General features: G+C 41.7%; 2 protein-coding genes across 5 annotated transcripts in view; both read left to right on the forward strand.

Moving 5' to 3' along the window:
- Positions 1-5,352, forward strand: part of LOC139803752 (serine/threonine-protein phosphatase 4 regulatory subunit 1-like) — a 22,886-nt gene extending 17,534 nt beyond the window's left edge. For 2 of the 4 annotated variants that reach the window (XM_071760212.1, XM_071760213.1), the window contains exons 18-20: positions 23-157; positions 910-1,051; positions 2,193-5,352. In XM_071760212.1, the coding sequence (XP_071616313.1) occupies positions 23-157; positions 910-1,051; positions 2,193-2,347 (432 nt within the window). In that variant the 3' untranslated portion in view covers positions 2,348-5,352. The remainder of the gene's footprint in view (positions 1-22; positions 158-909; positions 1,052-2,192) is intronic. The other 2 variants (XM_071760214.1, XM_071760215.1) reach the window with 1 other exon arrangement.
- A 1,062-nt stretch (positions 5,353-6,414) lies between these two features.
- Positions 6,415-12,082, forward strand: ANKRD60 (ankyrin repeat domain 60). Its single transcript, XM_071759968.1, has 4 exons — positions 6,415-6,741; positions 8,342-8,469; positions 10,539-10,704; positions 11,504-12,082. Exons 1-4 carry the CDS (start codon positions 6,567-6,569, stop codon positions 11,767-11,769), a joined length of 735 nt encoding a protein of 244 aa, XP_071616069.1. The 5' UTR covers positions 6,415-6,566; the 3' UTR covers positions 11,770-12,082.
- The last annotated feature ends 6,449 nt before the right edge of the window (positions 12,083-18,531 follow it).

Genomic DNA, 18,531 nt, shown 5'->3' on the forward strand with positions numbered 1-18,531 from the left:
TCCCCCTTCCTTTGCTTTGCAGGTTGTAGCAATACTACAAAAGTTCTATGCAAACAATGCAAATGCACTGGGATTAAATTTCATTAATGAGCTTGTAGTGCGATTTCGTCACTGCTCCAAGTGGGTTGGAAGACAAGCTTTTGCCTTCATTTGTCAGGTTGGAATGTTTTCTCTCTTTCTGTTTATTTTGGAGCATTTAATTTGGAGCCAGTTCGAGGCTTTTCAGCAACGTGGGCAAAACTAAAATTTGGAGTCAGTAATTTTTTGCGATTCTTGGGGTTGTGCTTCTGTGTGTCAAGTGAAGACAGGGGCAGAGTGGGTCTATCTCAGGAGTAGTTTTGGAAAGCATCCAGTTTTGAAGTTGTGGTCCTTGTTTTGTTTTGCACCTCCAGCTTAAATAGGTCATTCTTGTATTTTCTGGTATCCCTGTAGCAAAATCAAGAATTATGTCCTTATCCAAGATACATTTTCTAATACTTTGCCATGTAAGGATAGAGGTTCACAAGAGCCCTTGAAGCTGCCAGTGGATGCTAGATGCCAGGAACTATTCTCTCTATTTCCACTTAACTATGCCCCTCCAAACCAAAAATGTTTATTTTAATAGCAGTAAGGATCAAGGTTTGAATGTTGAAAGGCGAAGGGATGATGATAGGCAAGAGAACAGTATTTCCTAAAATACAGTTGAAAGTTATCAGCTCTTTTTGAGTACTCTTCAGGTGAACTTCAGAATGTTAAGACATGTTTTCATAACAGTATTTCAAAGGCTGTGCGTTTTTCACCAACATCAGGTGTGTTTGTTTGACAGGGACTTTTTTAAAAGGCCAAATTAAATTCAGTATAGAAATGAATGAGAAATAGTGTAATTTTAACCTGAATCTTGCTTTCTTGTGTTCTGTGTTTATCCTGTAGGCCGTAGTAGAAGAGGAATGCATGCCAGTCGACCAGTTTGTTGAACACTTACTCCCCAGTCTTTTAAGTCTTGCTTCAGATCCTGTGCCAAACGTCAGGGTTCTGCTTGCCAAGGCTCTGAGGCAGACCTTGCTGGAGAAAGGTGAGGTCATTATTTCCTTGGAAAGAACTCATTTGTGACCCGAGCTCTCTTTCTTCTGCTAGCCTAGGTCTTTATAAATTGGCTCAAACTGGCTGTTTGGTTCTGTTGATACTGAACACAGAACTACACTTTGTAACCTGCGGTATTACATTTAAACTCGGATTTGGGAAAACAGATTTAGGAGTGTATGTTTACTGTGGTGGCTTTTGTGTCTTTGAAAACGTGATCATTGTCCCTGGAAGGGCCTGGGTCTGGTGTCACTCCTCAGACACGGTTGCGTCCTCGCTAGAGGGCAGTCACGCTTTGCTGCTAGCAAAGTGCCGGGTGCTGCTGCAGGTGGCTGGATTGGGTATCCATGATGTGTATGGCAGATCAAATGTTTAAGGAAAACCTATTTCCAACTTCTATGTTAATGAAGCGTTCATCTGTGGCATCTTTCAGATGAATTGTTACCCCTTTCTCTGACATGGTTTGCTTTGTCATTTTAAGAAACCTAAGAAACCTTTGTCATGTTAAGAAACCTTTGTCATGTTAAGAAACCTTTGTCATGTTAAGAAACCTTTGTCATGTTAAGAAACCTTTGTCATGTTAAGAAACCTTTGTCATGTTAAGAAACCTTTGTCATGTTAAGAAACCTTTGTCATGTTAAGAAACCTTTGTCATGTTAAGAAACCTAAGAGTTATACTTGGGAAAAGGTAATTGATGCTGCTCCAATTTCCTATATTCCTATATTACAATTTCTTAAAAAGAAAAAATCACCTAGTTTCTGATTATTCAAAGGAAGATGCACAGAAATGTCCTCTGCTTTATTATTTTCAGAAGTGTGGAGAATGTTGTGTAAATCCTTGTACAATGGCAGCTTCCTGAGCTTGTTTTTACTTGCTGATACATTTTTATTTAGGGCTCAGCAAAAAGAATTTCTCTTAGGAATACTGAAGTACCTAATAAGATGAGTAAGCAGCAGCATATTTCTGTTTCTGTGTCAGCCTCCTCAGCTTGCTCTAGTTTCTCTAAAGAGCCTATAAATTGGATGAGCTACCCCAAATGTTTTTTGCATCCTCTGTATTTCTGCACTACTTACGCCCTAGGGCTTATTATTTTGGCTCTGATTGAAGTTGTCTTTTTCTTCTCCTATTCTAGCTTACTTCAAAAGTGTTGGCAATCCTCATCTAGAAGCAGCAGAAGAGACCATTCTAACCCTGCAATCTGACAGAGATCAAGATGTGTCCTTCTTTGCCACTATAAAGCTAAAACATGGTAACATGGACAATACCACCATTGAAAAACAAAGCTAAGGTGTTCCTCTGCAGTAAGCACTGAACATGAAAATGGTTATTCACCTTACATTTGCAGATAGTATGAATAATGTGGACAAATAAGGTTTTTTGCTACCTACTTGAGCTGGAAAAGCTCTGAAAAATTATTACCTTTCAACTATAGCTGCGTTTGTCTGATGTGTGTGAGTAATTCCTTCTGGGTTTTTTTTCTTTGTAAATGAGGGGGATAACTCTGATCTTACTTGCAGTTAAGGATAATATGCAATGTCTTACTCCATACTCAGTCTTCCAGTGCAACTGGAATTCAAATTCCATTTTTAACAAAATACTTCCAGTAGTAGAGCAGTCAGCTATAAGCTTAGTGGTTTCTTAATCTGAAAACCTGACTGTAGAAAACTGACAAAGATATTTCTTTACTTTTATTGTGGTCTTTGTTTCAAATATTCCATTTCAACTGAAAAAAGTGTATATATGTGAATAGTTTTTAATTGTAACAAAAATCATGAGCTGTACTAGTGAAGAAAAACCTCAAAATAATTTCACTTTATGAAGTAGTTACTCTGCTAGAGTTAAGGCATGGTTCATTTTTGCTTACTGTGATATTTTTCAAAGCACAGAGAGCTCAAGATCCTTTGTATATTGTGATTTTTTTTTTTAGTTATTTCTGAGCTATGACCTCACAGGTATTAACATATCTGTTTATTACTGTTGGCTCTGCTAGTGGTAGGGAGACTGTTAATTTCCCAAACTGAAAATTCCTCATTCTGCCCAAGCAAAGTTCACTTCCTTTAAGGGATTCAGTTCCTGTGTTGTGCTGTCTCTATAGAAGGGTATTACAGAATTATACAGACTTAAGTGTTCTGTTTGTATTTGTTGTATATGTGCCTCATTTGAAAAACACTTTTTAACTGGTGCAGCATTCAAATCCTAAACAGCCTGATACTTTGTTCCTAAGAAACAGGGAAGCTATAAATTTAAAAAAAAACAAACCAAAAACCCAACCCAAACAGCAAATGTCAGGGGAAAGGTGTTGATGCAGTTTGCTCTTTGACTTCTGTTGGTTGCATGGTTAAATCTTGGGCAAACAGTAAATGAGTGTTACAGAAATCCCTAGGTTTAAGTGAGATGTCCTCTGTGTACTTAAACAGGTATTCAGGTGTTTTAGAAGAACCAGAATATACAGATAGAACAAGGTTCTGTTAATAAAATTAGATGGCTTCTGAAGAGTTTAAAAATTATAAAGCTAGGGGTTTTTTGGTAGATCCTGTCTTCTGGTATGTCTCAAATTGGAAGGTAATGTGGGGCCTGGGAAAAAAGTAGACTTAGTTTAGATTGTGGGTTGGATGCTTGTGTTGTTCAAAAACTAATGCTTAAATACTGAAGAAATAGCTTCATATAATAAGTTATTTTCTCTCTGTGAACACAATATTTTAGCATAAATAGATCTGTGTCAATATTTCCCCTTACTTTGCTGTTATACTAGGACGTAGTTCACGTGGGTGAAGTTTTTACAGAAATTACTTTTTTGTGTTATTTTGTTTTCAGTCTGGCTCGTCTGCAATACAGCAAATAAGTTCCTCGGTTGTGTTCTATGTTCTTGGAGGGCTCAGTTTTGTATCAGTTTGTTTAACCAGTCTTGTATTATAACATGTACAGTATTTGTAACAAATTGTTTGCCTGTGAGATCACAAAATGGTTTTTGGAAGCTGCAGGCAGAAACAGACCACTGCTATCACTGCTATTACAGCAAACAGTATAAACTCTGTAAATTCTGCAACATTCTACATTTATTTTTTACAATTTTTTTATAATTTAAAACAAATGCTTCTTCAGTACAGTTTTTTACAATTGCTATTTCTTAACAAAAAGACCTCTCGAGTTAATTTTTTCTAGTTCTAATAACTTTTTCTAATGCTGGCATTATACTGGTTTTTCTAACAGTTCAGATTTTCTAAGGCATTTCTGACAAGGTTTTACTTCTGTTTTTTATTATGAGTTCATTAAATTTCTCAGCACTGAACAAATTTTTTAAGTGTGTGTATATGTAAGTATGTTTGAAATGTATATAAATTAAATACTTTTAACATTAGCCTAACCCAAGTTTCTGTTGGTCAGATAATCTGAAATAATTACCTTCAATTGCAATAATCCACTGGAAAACACAAATTGCTATACATTTTAGATTGGTTAGTGTTCACTAAGAGCTTTTAATTAGGATATGTGTAAACACTAAGCTACCAGCTGTAAAAGTTCACTGAAAGGCTAAACAAAGTTGTCTTTTTCTGTTTTCCTTTAACAATGTTTTGGCACCTCACTGGCTCCAGAAATCATGTCTGCTTTAAATGATATTATTTCAGCAGAGCATTTAAAACCTTCTGTTTAAAACTCTCCAGTTGCATGCACTACTAGGGGACGTCATAGTTTTGGGGTGGGTGTTTTTTGTAGACAATATGCAGGTCTATTAAACACATTTACTCTCTACAAGGTTTGTCTCTGGTTTAGTTTTAAACTAGAAATTATTTCAGCATGACTAAAGACTGCACTTTATGTCTTGTACTAGACAAATGTATGCAATGATGAGCAAAGCAGTGAGTTCACATACAGTTCTCTGGGTTGTTTAAATTATGCAAAAATATGTATTTTAAAAAGCCAGATGGTGCAAAGTTAGGTAGTTGATCCACTTTCATACCAGGAGTAAGAATATAAATTTGGAACATTTCTAGCTAAGGAACATTATTTTCATGTTAGTGGGTGCAATATTGCTGGGGTGCTGTAGGAAACAATCAAGCACTTGCAATCCAGAGCATGTCAGTCGTGTTGCTTAGAATTCAGACTCACTGGTATCTTGTGTATGATGTTGGCATTGGTTGGGGTGCTGCCCTAGTGCTGGTTTGGTCTGTACAGTGTTGTTTAGAACCCAATTAAGCAAGGACACTCTGGAAGTGTCATTCATTTGTCAGAATAGAGAATCTATGTAACTTTCTATTTATCTCAATAAATCCTGTGACTGTTTTATAAACTAACTTGTGGTAACTGACTTTTGTCCTAAATGGGATGTGAGTGTATTCTTTTGGTTAATGAATATTCTTTTGGTTAACAAAGCATCTTCCTGGCATTAAACACTGTGACCTGTCAAACCAGGGGTGAGTGTGGAATTAATGATGCTGTGTAGTGAAAAACAGATTACATGTCCTGAGATCCTAAGTTGCTCTTTCCTGCACTTTTTCCTTGAAGTGAAAATGCTTGGGCTTTGAAACTAAAATTGCTGAGTTTCCATTCTACGCAAACAAGATTTATGTTAAATGACAAGAACTTGTGGGTGCTGGGTGAGACTGGCACTCAAGTATTTATCTTAAATCCTTCCCTCTCCAAACCTCAGCCTGGAAGAATATTCTGGACTTTTTTTCAGTGTGGTGTTATTCTTGGACATCTTACATCTATGGCCTCTGTGGAGCTGTTAAACCTTGGGGAGTGTTTGAGGGGGGGAAATGAATAATCAGCACCTGGCTGGTTGGTTTTGCTTCTAAGCTCAGGGCTCTTCTATGTCTTCTCCAGCTGCAGTCACCTTTTTGGTGATTTCCACTCTAGAGCTTCAGCTAACTGCTGCAAAAGAATATCTGGCCTTCCCCCCTCTTTTAACTGCAGGATTTCAGCCCATGCAGGAGTGAGGAGAATAAACACTGCACCCCCTGGCAAAGCCTACCCTCATGCTTTGAGTTGGAGTCCAAGACCCCTGTGTATTAAACTGGAAACACAAACAGCTGTACACCCTTCTTTTATTACACTTTAGACTAAACATGCAGCTTCAGATCTGTATTTTAACAAAGAAAACAGGAACATGAAATACAGGTAACCATTGGTATTTACCCAAGTTACTACTTGGTTTCTCTACAGGTTGTTTTCCGAGTCATCTTATGTCATTCCAGCAAAAATCAAAAGATGGGCAGGAACAAGTCTTCTGTAACCACTCTGGTGCATTACTTTCTGAGGTGTTCTCTGTTAAGTTGTTACAGGCTATTACATCACATGAGTGGACTGTGCTTCTATGATGTCAATTTAAGCTACTTGGATACTATAATGTGCAGTGGGATCTATACAGGGAGGGCTTTGACACAAGGGGAATGTCTGGGGGAGGGAAGAATTACCAGGTATAGACCCCTGTCCTTATAATGATTCTGATCTTTTTCTGAGAGGCAAGTCTCTCAAACACTTCCTGGTAAGGGGCCACTCCATCTCCATGCCTTCCAGGCCCCTGCACACCTTTAGTGTCCAGCTGTGTCTAGTTGAAACTGCTGAGATCTTTTCACTGCCTCAATGCCAAAATGATTTGACTCTGAAGAAGCTTAAATCACATTTAGAACTCTTGACTGGGATCCCCTTTCACTTCCAGAGGCTTCAGTACCTGGATGAAGGTGAGGACCTGTAATCTCTGGGATTCTTGGAGATTATTTGTAGGATCTTATTACCTGCTGGCTATGACTGCTTAGGTCATGCTTTCCTGTTCTTACTGTACTGGATTTGGAATTCAGTTCTCAACACTTAACTTTGCTTCCTTCTCCTTAAAGATAATGCTCTGCTCAAAAGGGTCTCTTTAGGTTAGAGATTGGCTGGTGGGCTCAGGTGAGGCCAATCAGCTGGTTGATAAGGGGGTGGCACCCAGCACTGCCCAGAGGGATAGAAAGGGCTGCGAGGCAGGCCACACCCTTCTGCTGGTGGTGGTCTCAGGTGAGGCCAATCAGCTGATTGATAAGAGGGTGGTACCCAGCACTGCCCAGAGGGATATAAAGGGCAGCAAAGAGCTGCCCCACCTTCTGCTGGTGGTCTCAGGTGAGGCCAATCAGCTGATGAGGGAGTGGCACCCAGCACTGCCCAGAGGGATAGAAAGGGCTGCGAGGGGCGCCAGTGACCTGGAGCGCGGTGAACAGGTACGTGGCACGGCAGTTCTTGAGGCAGTTCACACAGGCAGGGCAAGCAGGAGGGGCACAGCCACCTCCCAGCTCTCTTGAAGGAGTAATGGTCTCCAAAAAAGCAAAACCTGTTGCTGTTAAGACACAGGGTGTGTCCACACAGATGGAACCCCTGAAGAGGGACAGCAAGAGCGGCGTAGCTGTTCAGGCCTCTGGCTGAGTGTCTGAGCCTCGTGTTAGCACCAGAGGACAGGGTGAGGGGGGTCTCTGTGCAATGCGAGCAGGTGAATGACTTGCTATGCCTGGTGCCAGAGCTCAAGGAGGAGGTAGAGAGACTAAGAAGTATTAGGGACAGTGAAATTGACTGGTGGAGTCATACCCTTTCTAACCCAAAAGAAGTCCAAAAGGAGACGGTGAAGCCCTGCCCCTCCTGCCATCAGGCAGTTGGAGCAAACCAGGTGGATGGGAGGGAATGGAAACAGGTCCCTCATTGGAGAGGCAAAAGAATCCCCTCCCAACCCCCACCATCTCCCCAGGTGCCCTTATAAATCTATGGGACCAGATGGGATCCACCCGAGGGTGATGAGAGAGCTGGCAGAAGAGCTCCCCAAGCCTCTCTCTATCATCTACCAACAGTCCTGGCTCACCAGGGACATCCCAGATGATTGGAACCTGGTGAATGTTACAGCAATCCACAAAAAGGGCCGGAAGGAGAACCCGGAAAACTCCAGGCCCATCAGCCTGACCTCAGTGCCTGGCAGGGTTATGGAGCAGATCATGATCATGATTCTCTGTCCCTGGAGATATTTAAAAAGAGACTGGATGTGGCACTCAGTGCCATGGGCTGGTAACCGTGGCGGTAGTGGAGCAAGGGTTGGACTTGATCTCAGAGGTCTCTTCCAGCCCAGCTGATTCTATGATTCTAAATGCCTCTAAATTCCTACTTAGCACAACAGGACCCAAGGTGCCCTCAATGTATTGTGACAGTAACCTCAGAGAGCATGGCTAAAACAATTTGGTCATCACGTGACTTTGTTTTCCAAGCTGGTCTTTGTCTTCTTTCAGGATATATTGACCTGCTTTTCCTTCTAACTCCCTCCAGCAGATCTGCCAGACGAGTCTACATTTAAGGACAATGACATTGTCCCTGGTGGAAGGATCAAAATGCGTATCTGGCGGCACGATGGCTGGGGACATCTGGTGGCAGCTGCTGCAGAAGGAGATACTGACAAGGTTGATTCCATTACTTCCATGCATGGATGGTGTGCTCTAAGTTAAAAGCTTCTTTCTTAAGGTCTAAGTGCTCTTAGAGCAAGACTTCATAGAGCAAACAGTGGGGAAGTCTTTAATGGAAGAGGCTTGCCATAGGAATGAAGCAGGTTGGCTGTTCTGGCAACAACTCACAATGAAAATAGTAATCTGATAGGGATTAGGAATCTCAGACTGAGGAATCAATCCCTCATGCAGCCTGTTCAGTTTTAAAATAACTTGCATGTGCTGTTCACTGGTAACAGCAAATATACTTGGAGTGGAAGTTCTTGCCATTTTATAACTTTGCACCGCTAATGTGAGTGTACTTTCAGACTACTTTTCCTGTCCCTAGTTGTCCTGATGTCTGCCATTTCTTACTTAGCTGTCTGCCATTTTACCCTTCTCATGTGGTTTCATGGTCTCAACAAAAGATTCTTAATCCCAGTGTTTTTCATATGGCAGGAGAAATAATATGCAGTATGTAAGCAAGGCCTTTTTCTGAATTATCTTGAAACATCATTAGAAGATGGAGATTATCTGTGCTTGAGTATTCCCAGAAGGCTGGGTGACTTGGTTGTGACAATTAGAGGCAGAAACTGTGTTAGAGTATATCCACCACTGCCCAGACTGATTTCAGAGTAAGAAGGGGACTCAATGTCTGCCAAAATCAAGAATCAGAAGATATTCTGTCTCATCCACTTTATCTGGTGCTAGTTTATGGACCATCTTGAGTTCATGATCCTGTCAACTCTGATTAGCAAGAACGCTTTGATTTTTCTTTTTATTTTATTTTTTTAATGTAGCAAATAGTTTCTGTGGAGCTTTGATAAAGGTCACACTGCTCTCTCAATTTAGGACAGAAACGTTGGCTCAGCAGAAACACAAGGTACTGCAGCTCAGCTGTACTGTAAACCTTCAGGCCTGAACAGATGTGGCCATGAAATATCCTTTGGCACCTTTCATAGAGAACCATTATCTCCTTTTCCTTGGCCAAATTCCAAGCTGGCTAATCACATTCTATTCTTCTGCTTTTCCCTAACCACTGCAAATGGATACCACAGGGTTCTTCACTTCCTTTTGTTAACTGTTGTGTAGTGTTGCAGTTCACTGGCAAGCAGCTGTTCTGTCCTGTGCCACAGATGGCTTGTCCTTTGCTCTTGGGCAAATTGGTTTTTGTGGGGTTTTTTTATTTTTATTTTTTTCCCCCCTCTGTTTTGAGTTCTCTTTGTATTGAGAAGCTTTCTACTCAGGGTAGAGCAGGAAAGAAAAGGATGTGCTACAAAGAGAAATTGTAAATGGTCTCCTTTGAAATGAAAGTTGTGTTGGCATAGGAGCTTCACAAAAAGCTTCTTGATACTGTTGATTTTTCAAAAGGAGAAAAAAACCTTATTTTTTAAGAAGTAACCATATAGCTGTTCTAATAATGTGCTTCTGCCTGCTAGATGAGAATACTATAGTGCACTGTGGAAGATGTAGCCCAACATGGAAATGGTTTCTCAGGAAGAACAGCAGCATAAGGCACCTAAAAATCGTGCCAAGGGGCCTCTCAACAACACTTTAGGACTAGTGTGTTAGGGTTTATTACCAAAAAAATCCTCCTTCTGGGAAAGAAAGTGATACAAGACTGTTTCCTGAGGTGGCTTAGGTTTAAGAGTTGGAATTAAGGCCCAAAGTCTCACCTGCCTCCTAGGGAACCTGGGCTTATGTGGACACACTGTCTTTGTCCTCTTTCTTCAAAAACAGGTCAGGTCTTGACAAATTTAAAAGAAGGATAAGAACTGCAAAGAGAAGCAGTTTCTGTAAGATTTTGTGGTGCTTAATAACCACATACAAAAGGAAAACCCAAATTCATGTTCCCTCCAGGGGGTGGCTATGGTAGAGAATCAAGATGAGGGAGAGTAAGAAATGAGTGGGATTTATTTAGCTGATCTTTGAGTGATTTATGCGTTGTGCAAGTATCCCCCAAGTCCAGACACAAGACTTTGTTGATACCTGAAAAGAATTAAACTACTCTTTTGAAAGTGAGTGTAAGTTTTGTGTTCATTTTGCAGCTAGCTCATCTGGGAGTTACGGAGGACTCTGCAGGCACCACACCACATGCAGAGTTACTGGGACCAGAGCAGAAAAAGGACTGGGTAGCACACCGAGCTTTCGTGGCACTGTTCATTGCCATCCACAGAGGTCACACTGAAACTGCCAAGTTTCTGCTGATAAATGGTAATAACTCTGGGAACAATCCTTCTCTAGCTGTAGCTGCACATGATACCACCTTCCTGTTTACTCAGGCCATAGAATTTTACCCAAATGGCCTCAAGTGTTTTGTATTTGTGGTGGAGAATGTATTCAGCACATCAGTTCTGATGTAGACTTGTTGATGCTAAAAGCTGCTGATCTTGCTAAGTGTAAGGACTTCTGGCATTAGACACATTGATTTTGGAAAACAGGTTTCTTTTTTTTTTTTTTTTTTTGTTTTTTTTTTTTTTTTGTTTTTTTTTTTTTTGTTTCCTCTCGTTTATTTATTGCTTTTTCTTATTATCTAGGAATGTTTAGTTTTTATCAATCCTGTGCAGTGGTGTTTCAGCCACTGAAGTGCAAGGAGAGTTGTGAGCTCTGACATTTGGACTTTTTTGTTGCTTTGCAGCTTTCCCCAGACATCTGCTTTTGCACAAGGGACAGTCCTTTTGGCCAGCTGTGGTCACTTAAATGTCCTGAATGAAAGGACATTTGATAATGAAATCCCACCTTATTTGCTGGTGCTCCCTTCAGTCCAGGTCCTCAAGCCTGGCCTCCTCTCTTCTAGGAGGTCGAGATCTCCCAGTGCTATAACAACACCTCGCTGGGGCAGAGGGCAGCAGGAGCAGTTGTTCACCAGACAGCTTTGTTAGTTGCGCTGATTAGACGTGACTAAACCAATCTGCATCCGCCTGCAGAAAATCATGGTGCGTTCTGGCCCGCAGGTGGCATTGCCTCCTTTCCGATGCAGTGCCACGCTCCCCATCTGTGCGGTTTTTGGCAGGTGCGGATCTGCACGCTAAGACCCCTCTGGGAAGGACGGCCCTTCACGTCGCCGCTGCCATGGGCCGCTGTGACTGCATCGAGCTGCTCCTGAGCTGGGGGGCACAAGCTCTGGTCCCGGACGACGAGGGACAGACTGCAGTCAGCCTGGCCCGTCTGTGGGGCCAGAAGCAGAGCCAGAACATCCTGAGCCGCTCCCCTCGCCCTCTGCCGCCCTCCCGCCCCCTCACTCGGGCCTTGCAGCCGACGTCTGCTCCCACCTCCTGAAATACATGCAGACTAACTCGGTTCTGGCAAATTTCAAGGGACAGTCAATAACTTTCCCAGAGACCCACACCTCAAATATAGGTCACCGGGTGGGATTTGTAGGTTTTAGTTATGAAATAAGCTCACGTACTGGTGTGATGCTGCGGCAAAGATGACAGCGAGCTTGACGGCGCGGCTCTCAAACACCTCCTTAATTTGTAGCTTAAGTATTTATAATGCTGTTCCTCGCCAAACTGGCCATTTAGTTAATACAGTTTTGTAGGAGAGCTCAAGCCTGTCTGCAAGTTCTCTTTGGAATGCTCCATGGTAGGATAATTTCCTAACAGTTGGCAGCAGACCAGGGCGATGTAGTTTAGTGGATATTTCAGGGGACTGGAAATCCCTAGATCTTTAATCCGGTTCTGGTCCTGTCTGGCTTTATTGCCTCTGGCAGATCAGCTGAGGGTTATTCTCTAAGTAGGGCAGTTTGTCTGCCATGGGAGGGTGCAGGCAAAGTTGATGTGCATGTAAGTGGCTAATTATGATTGCCCAGCACTTGCTTAGCATCTCCAATGTTTTCTGCCTCAGGGCTTTGAAGGATGGCGTTTCCTGAAGCCAGTGATGGGGTAAAGGGACTTGCCTGTCTGCTTTCAAAGTTTCTCAGTACTCCAGATTCCTTAGATGCTTTAAAAACAGAAGTACTACTTACAGTCTCTTTATGCCTCTCTGATCAGTAGAAGGAAGCTGAGCTTCTGATCTGTTTCCTGAGGGTTTATTAATGACTCTGCTCAATCTTGAGCAGTTTCCATTGTTTCCCTTAAAGAGACATTTTTCCAAGGAGCTCAGTACTTCAGTTATTCACAGAAGAGGTGGTTCTCAATGGGAACTGAGCAATTCTGAGTGAGAGCAGGGACTGGCTGCTTTTTTGCTTGCAAAGCTGCACGCATACGTGGGAGACTACAAATAGCTGACATGAATTGTTCTTGTTTCCTTGTGTCTGAGCATTTCTTTAAGTGATACCAGGAGTGCTATGTAAATATCCAGGTAATTGGTGAATTTGAGCTTCAATACTTAGGTTTGTGCCCCAGATCAGTGCCTGGGAGTAGCCATATCAAGAATGTGATAGAGAGCTGCAATCTGTGGTTCAGCATTGTCTTTTATGAATAGGTGAAATGAGGATCAGAAAGATGCTGGCTTTAACCTTGGATACCTTTAGTTTATATCCTTGCAGGCAGAGATTGTGGCTGGTGATGTGGATTAAGAATTGACTTGAATGCTGTGCACCCAGCATAGCTTTGTGTGCACAGAATGAATGGAGACAGGAAGAGCTGCAAAGCAGGACACTGTAGTGTACCCAAGCAAAGGTGCCCTACATTCAAGGAAAAAAAAAAAAAAAAAAAAGGATCTGAATAATGTTCCTGTGTATGTTTCTTGTCAGATAGTCCCAGACAGAAATATGGAGTGTTGCTCAGGGTAAGCACAGTAAGCGTGACATGGCAGGTATCCAGGCATGTGGCTGCCTGGCGTAGAGACAGATAGATTTGTCTGTCCAGGGAATTGTTTCCCTGTGCTCACAATCCTCAGCTTCCTGGAAGTAAGTCCTTAAGCCTAGTTTTCATGTTAATAAAGTTACAATGTGAACCTGGAATGTTTTAAAAATGCAGCTGCATCCTCTGAGCACTCTCTTTCTCGTTCAGGGTGGACAGTTGGGTGGATGCCTGGTCTGAAGGCTTTGTGTTCCTCAGCTGTTCCCTGCCACTGTGAGACGTGCTGTGCTGAGCACAGGGTGTGTGAACCAGAACAGAGACAGAAATGAAAAATACAGATCCAGTTTCTAGAGTCAACTAAGAAAAATATCCCTTCAGCTCTTTTTGTAAACTGAAAGGGCTTTGGGGTGATTGTTTTACTACTTTGTTGCTGTTGTTTTCCTTTCCTTGAGCTTAAAAGGTCACAAATGAAAGGGGAAATTGCCAGTTGCTTTTTTAAATTGCCTGAACTTGCTCAACAGGAAATGCAATTGGGGAATAGCAGGAGCAGGGCTTCTGGATCTATCAGTCCACAGGGTGCAGGAGCTCACTTGTCCCCATTCCTCTATGACAAATCTCTATTTGCTTTTTTTGAGCCACATCTCAGCTGCAACCAGTTGTCAAGGTAATCTACCCAGAGTTTCCAAGGCAGCAGACCTGTATTTCTTCTGAATTGATATTTGTATTTAAAGTGTCTCAAATCTAAAATGATAAACACTCTTACCTTTCAATTCCTTATTTTAATCAAGTAATAAAGCAAGGTACAGAACTTCAGGCTATGGGAAGTACCACTTCTGAAGCCAGCTGCTGTGATGGAGCACATGTAGCAATGCTTTCAAACGCTGACATGAGTGAACAACAGAGCACAGAATCCCTTCTGTTTGAGGGGCCATGTTAATGGTATCATTTCAACAAAGTCCACTCAAACAGGTCTTTGGCTAATTATTGGTTCTATGTGACTTAAATATACAATTGTGAAATAATTTCTTAGGAGAATGGCAAGGCCACAGATTGTACCTAAGTGATCAGTCAACAATATACAAAAAGACGGTGCTTCTGGCATTGTGCTGAGCAGGGGAATATTGCATAGAAATCCTTTATTTTTAATTCTTACTGTCTGTCTAGCCTGTCTAATTTGTACCCAAGCTTCCAGAAATGTGGAGAGGATCTGTAGTTGCTTTTAGAGGTTAGGTACATGCTCTGAACCAGAACAGCAAATGCCACATGGAGAGAATTGGGCGACCTCAGGACAAGGATGCCAGAGTGGCAGGAAATTAATGTAGGATGTGATTATGTAGTTAGGAACAAATACCAAGTTCTTTTTGCTGGAAGCTGGATACTCAGCCCAAGAGCAGAAGTCACCAGTGTGCTGCAGCTGGGCAATGGATCACAACTATCCAAAACTGTATTGGAGCCCATGAGAAGAGATGTAATGTCTGGGTGAGATAAGCCCTAGGACAGTGTGTGCTGCTCTGGTTAGGTCAGAAAGGTAAATTCAAGTTAGAGGAGATCTGTAAATTAAACAGGGGAAAGGAAAAGAGGGCACAGCTGGTAGAAAAGACCATGCAAGGACAATATTGTTCTTTATCTAGAATGTTAAATACCAGGGGGGAAAATTAAGTTGTTTACACTGAACTAAACTGCTGCCATAATAGACTAGAAATTGGAATAGGTTCTGCAGCTCTTGTCAGGGAGGAGGAGTGGGGCAAACAGACCTAAACAAAGGTGTGTGCCTTTCAAAATATGACAGCCTGGAAAAGTGTTTGGACTGGATGGCAGCATTGCAGGATGCTGCTTTTATTTGCTGCAATGTTGTATTAGATGCTTAAAATTTCTATTCCAAATAATAAAAATAGGATGTAGAAAAAGCAGATAAAATTGCTTGCCCTAAAGTAACCAGCTATGCTTTAGAAGGCACCAGAAACAAACATCAGAGGAGACAGCAGTCTGAGATACAGAGCTCAGAGAGAGCTGCTGAAGAGACTGAGGCTCTTGGGTACCCAAAATCCATTTTCAGCACTGCCACTGCTTTGTACATGATCTTGAGAACTTCTGTATAATACAGGATCACAAATCCCTGTGAATGTTGTTTCTGTATTGCATTAGTGTGCAAGTCTGTTCTAGAGGGAAGCTGTAATAAGAACCTATTCAAAGAAAGGAAATGAGAGCAAGATTTGTGCATTTTACATTGCAACCCATACTTTTCCTTCTCTGTGTTACAGCAAAGGAAAAGAATCAATCTCCAGAAGACTTTAGTGAGGACTTGTTTAGTGACCTTTGGGATCCTCAGATAAAGCAATAGGGAGATTGTTATGGAGAAAAAAAAACAGCACTAAAATGCCTTAAGTCTAATCATGCCCAGGGAAGGACAAATGTCACAACTGCCTCCTAATATTAAGAAATCCAAAGTAACTCTTTTGGAAGGACTGTGTTTCCCTGGATGCAAAAGGGAGTAAGTTAAATAAAGGTGACAAGCCCAGGAATAATTCATCACACTTTCTTATCCTTATCAGCTTACTCCCTTTCCATGCCTGGGCAGACTCCCAGTATTGCTCACAGCCATCATGCTGGCTGCTGTTCCCACAGAGCCTTCAGAAAGCTGAAGTTCAGCAAGCCTGAAACAGTGACTGCTGCAATTTAGAAAGAGTCACTGTGTCCATGGAGAGCTCTGGATGTCTCTGAACTGTTCCCCTTCATGCTTTCTAACGTCAATGAAATGTTCTCCTAACGTTTCCCCTTTCTCTAGAAACGTTTCTAATTTCACCTGAGTTACACCCTAAACTTGTTCATCTTATTTTGTTTCCCTCCGAGCTCCTCCCAAGGGATCCTGCAGAACAGAAAGGCTTGGTGCTGTTGCCAAAATTGAGATGCTATGAGGATGCACCTGGTGGAGAATGGATCTATCTATAAAGGAGTACAACAAATACAGCTCTTATGTTGCAGCATTAACTTTCAGGCATCTCACTGCTTTATATTCCAGGGTCCCCAGGTCTCTGTATAATGTGTAGATCCCCCTCACTGATCCAAGAGCTTGTACTTCCCTTTAGGCAGCAAACAAACCTCTCCTTCTGCTCCCAGTTCATAGCCCTGAAACTTATTTGCTAATGAAGTCCCTTTCAATGAAGACAGAGGTAATTTCTTTCAAACTGTGACATTTATTGATACAATTCCATACCTGTAGGCATATGGGCCCCTTCAGACTCAGGCAGGATCTGAGCAGAGTTTTGTGCTCATGTATTTCATCAACACTCCTGGAAGCCTAACACCACTGTTGATCTTATTTGTGAAATACAGCCTACAGCAGACCTCCCTCTGGCAACCAAATATTTCAACTCCAGAGCAAAGACCTGTCATTACTTTGGCATTGCACAAATAACTTGTTAGATCAGTGAATTTTAGAACAGAAAAGAGAGCAAGCTTGTTTTTATACCTGTTCCATATTTATCAATAGACACCAGTGGTGCAGAACACTGGGGCAATCATTACATTCATTTCTTAAAGTGAAGCAAATGAACAGAAATCATTAAGTGCCAGAGTACAATAGAGCTTACAAAACCCAACAGACATCAGGAAACTTGTACTGATTGGGCTCTTAGATGTTGTTTTCCTTTTTCTTAGGAAAGGGAATTGTAGTCAGCTTGCAATCTCCCTGACATTGTTCATGTAGGAAGCAGACAAAAAGTACCAATGAAACAGAAGGGCTGCAATTTAGTTAATCTTATGCAAAACATAATCAGCATTCAAACTGGGAGTTACCAAGCAGAAATGTACTGATAGAGAAACCAAAATATTCTCTGCTCGTATATGGTGAAATACTAAACATTTCAAAGGCTCCTTGAACTCATGTAATGATAGGGCAGAGAAGATGCAAGGGTGAAGTTTGACACTGTCAAAGTCAAGAGGAGTTCAGAGGCTGTGATTTAATCCCTGAGACCCCAAATCCTGCCTCTATATAGTATGAACCAGCACAGCTCTGATGTGATCCAAGACCTTGTATCAACGAGGATAAATGTGAAAAAATTTTCACAAGTGTGAATAGAAAGTGATTGCTCATAAAAGATGGTTGCAAAGCATCTATACAAGGAAGAAGATGGAAAGAGCAATTAGGAGGTGTTAAAGGACAGAGAGAAAGTGAAAGAATTGTTTATCAGCTGGGGAATATAATGATGAAGGTGACAGGTATGAAGGAATCTGCTTCCTAGTCCTGCCTCCCCCCCCTCCCCCCCAGCTGATGTTGGTGGACATCAATGTCCCATTTTGGATTTTACTTGGCACAATGGTCTACTGGTAGCATTAAAATTAACTAAGCAGGCACAAAATGTTCTTGTACAGAACACCACTTCTCTTCCCCAAAACTTCATGTCCCCCAGTGAAATTTTTTGAGCAGTGTTTGTACTTCAAATCCTTGAAGGCTCCAGCCCAATGTACATAGTCTGCCTATAGCATAATCTCTGTCAATAGCAAAACCTGTGTATACATGCTTTCCTGCCTTTATTTTTTGAAATTTGCAGTGGTCCTTGAGTTGTAACCACCAACTGTGTTCAAAGACAACCAGAAGTGGGTTGAAGTGGGTTGTGAACCTTGTCTGAGGATCATGGTGACCATTAACATTTGGGAAGGATGGTGGTTTGCAGAGGGAAGCCAACAGCTATTCACTTTCTACTGCACTTCCAGCATCCCGTTTGGGTTGGTTTGCTGCCTAACCTAGGCTGCAATTGAGGTTAGTGCTTTGGCTTTACTTCAAGTTCCAATTCTCCATACGCTGCTCTGTTTGTAACATTTTCTTGACATGACTGTCTGGTATGGTTTGATGGTGTTTTGCTTGAATTCCTATGTGTACAGAAGCTAATAAAGGAACTGTCAACTCAGAAAGCCCATCTTAAAATATGGTCCTGCTGGCTTGGGATAAGAAACGCAGAGATCCCTTTCCCAGGCCTCTTCCATGGAATTTGTGATGCTATTTCAATTCCTTTGGTTTCCAGTAACCAAACAACCACTGGGGTTAAGCAGAAGTCAAGGTATAAAAATTCATCACTCAGAGCCTCCTTACCTAAAGGCTGGCCATAGATGAGAGGAGTGATCTGGACTAGAGCAGTTATCTTGCATGCCTTGATGAGCATTGGCACGTATGATTCAAGTGTGTGTGCTTGGGTTCCAGCTTGTATTGACTGGACTGGTCTCTGATAATAAACAGAATAAATAAATCAGATGGGAGTTAAAGAATTGACAGGCTGTATGGTGGGAAGAATTAGATTCA

Source organism: Heliangelus exortis, chromosome 16, assembly GCF_036169615.1.
Source record: "Heliangelus exortis chromosome 16, bHelExo1.hap1, whole genome shotgun sequence".
NCBI lineage: Eukaryota > Metazoa > Chordata > Aves > Apodiformes > Trochilidae > Heliangelus > Heliangelus exortis.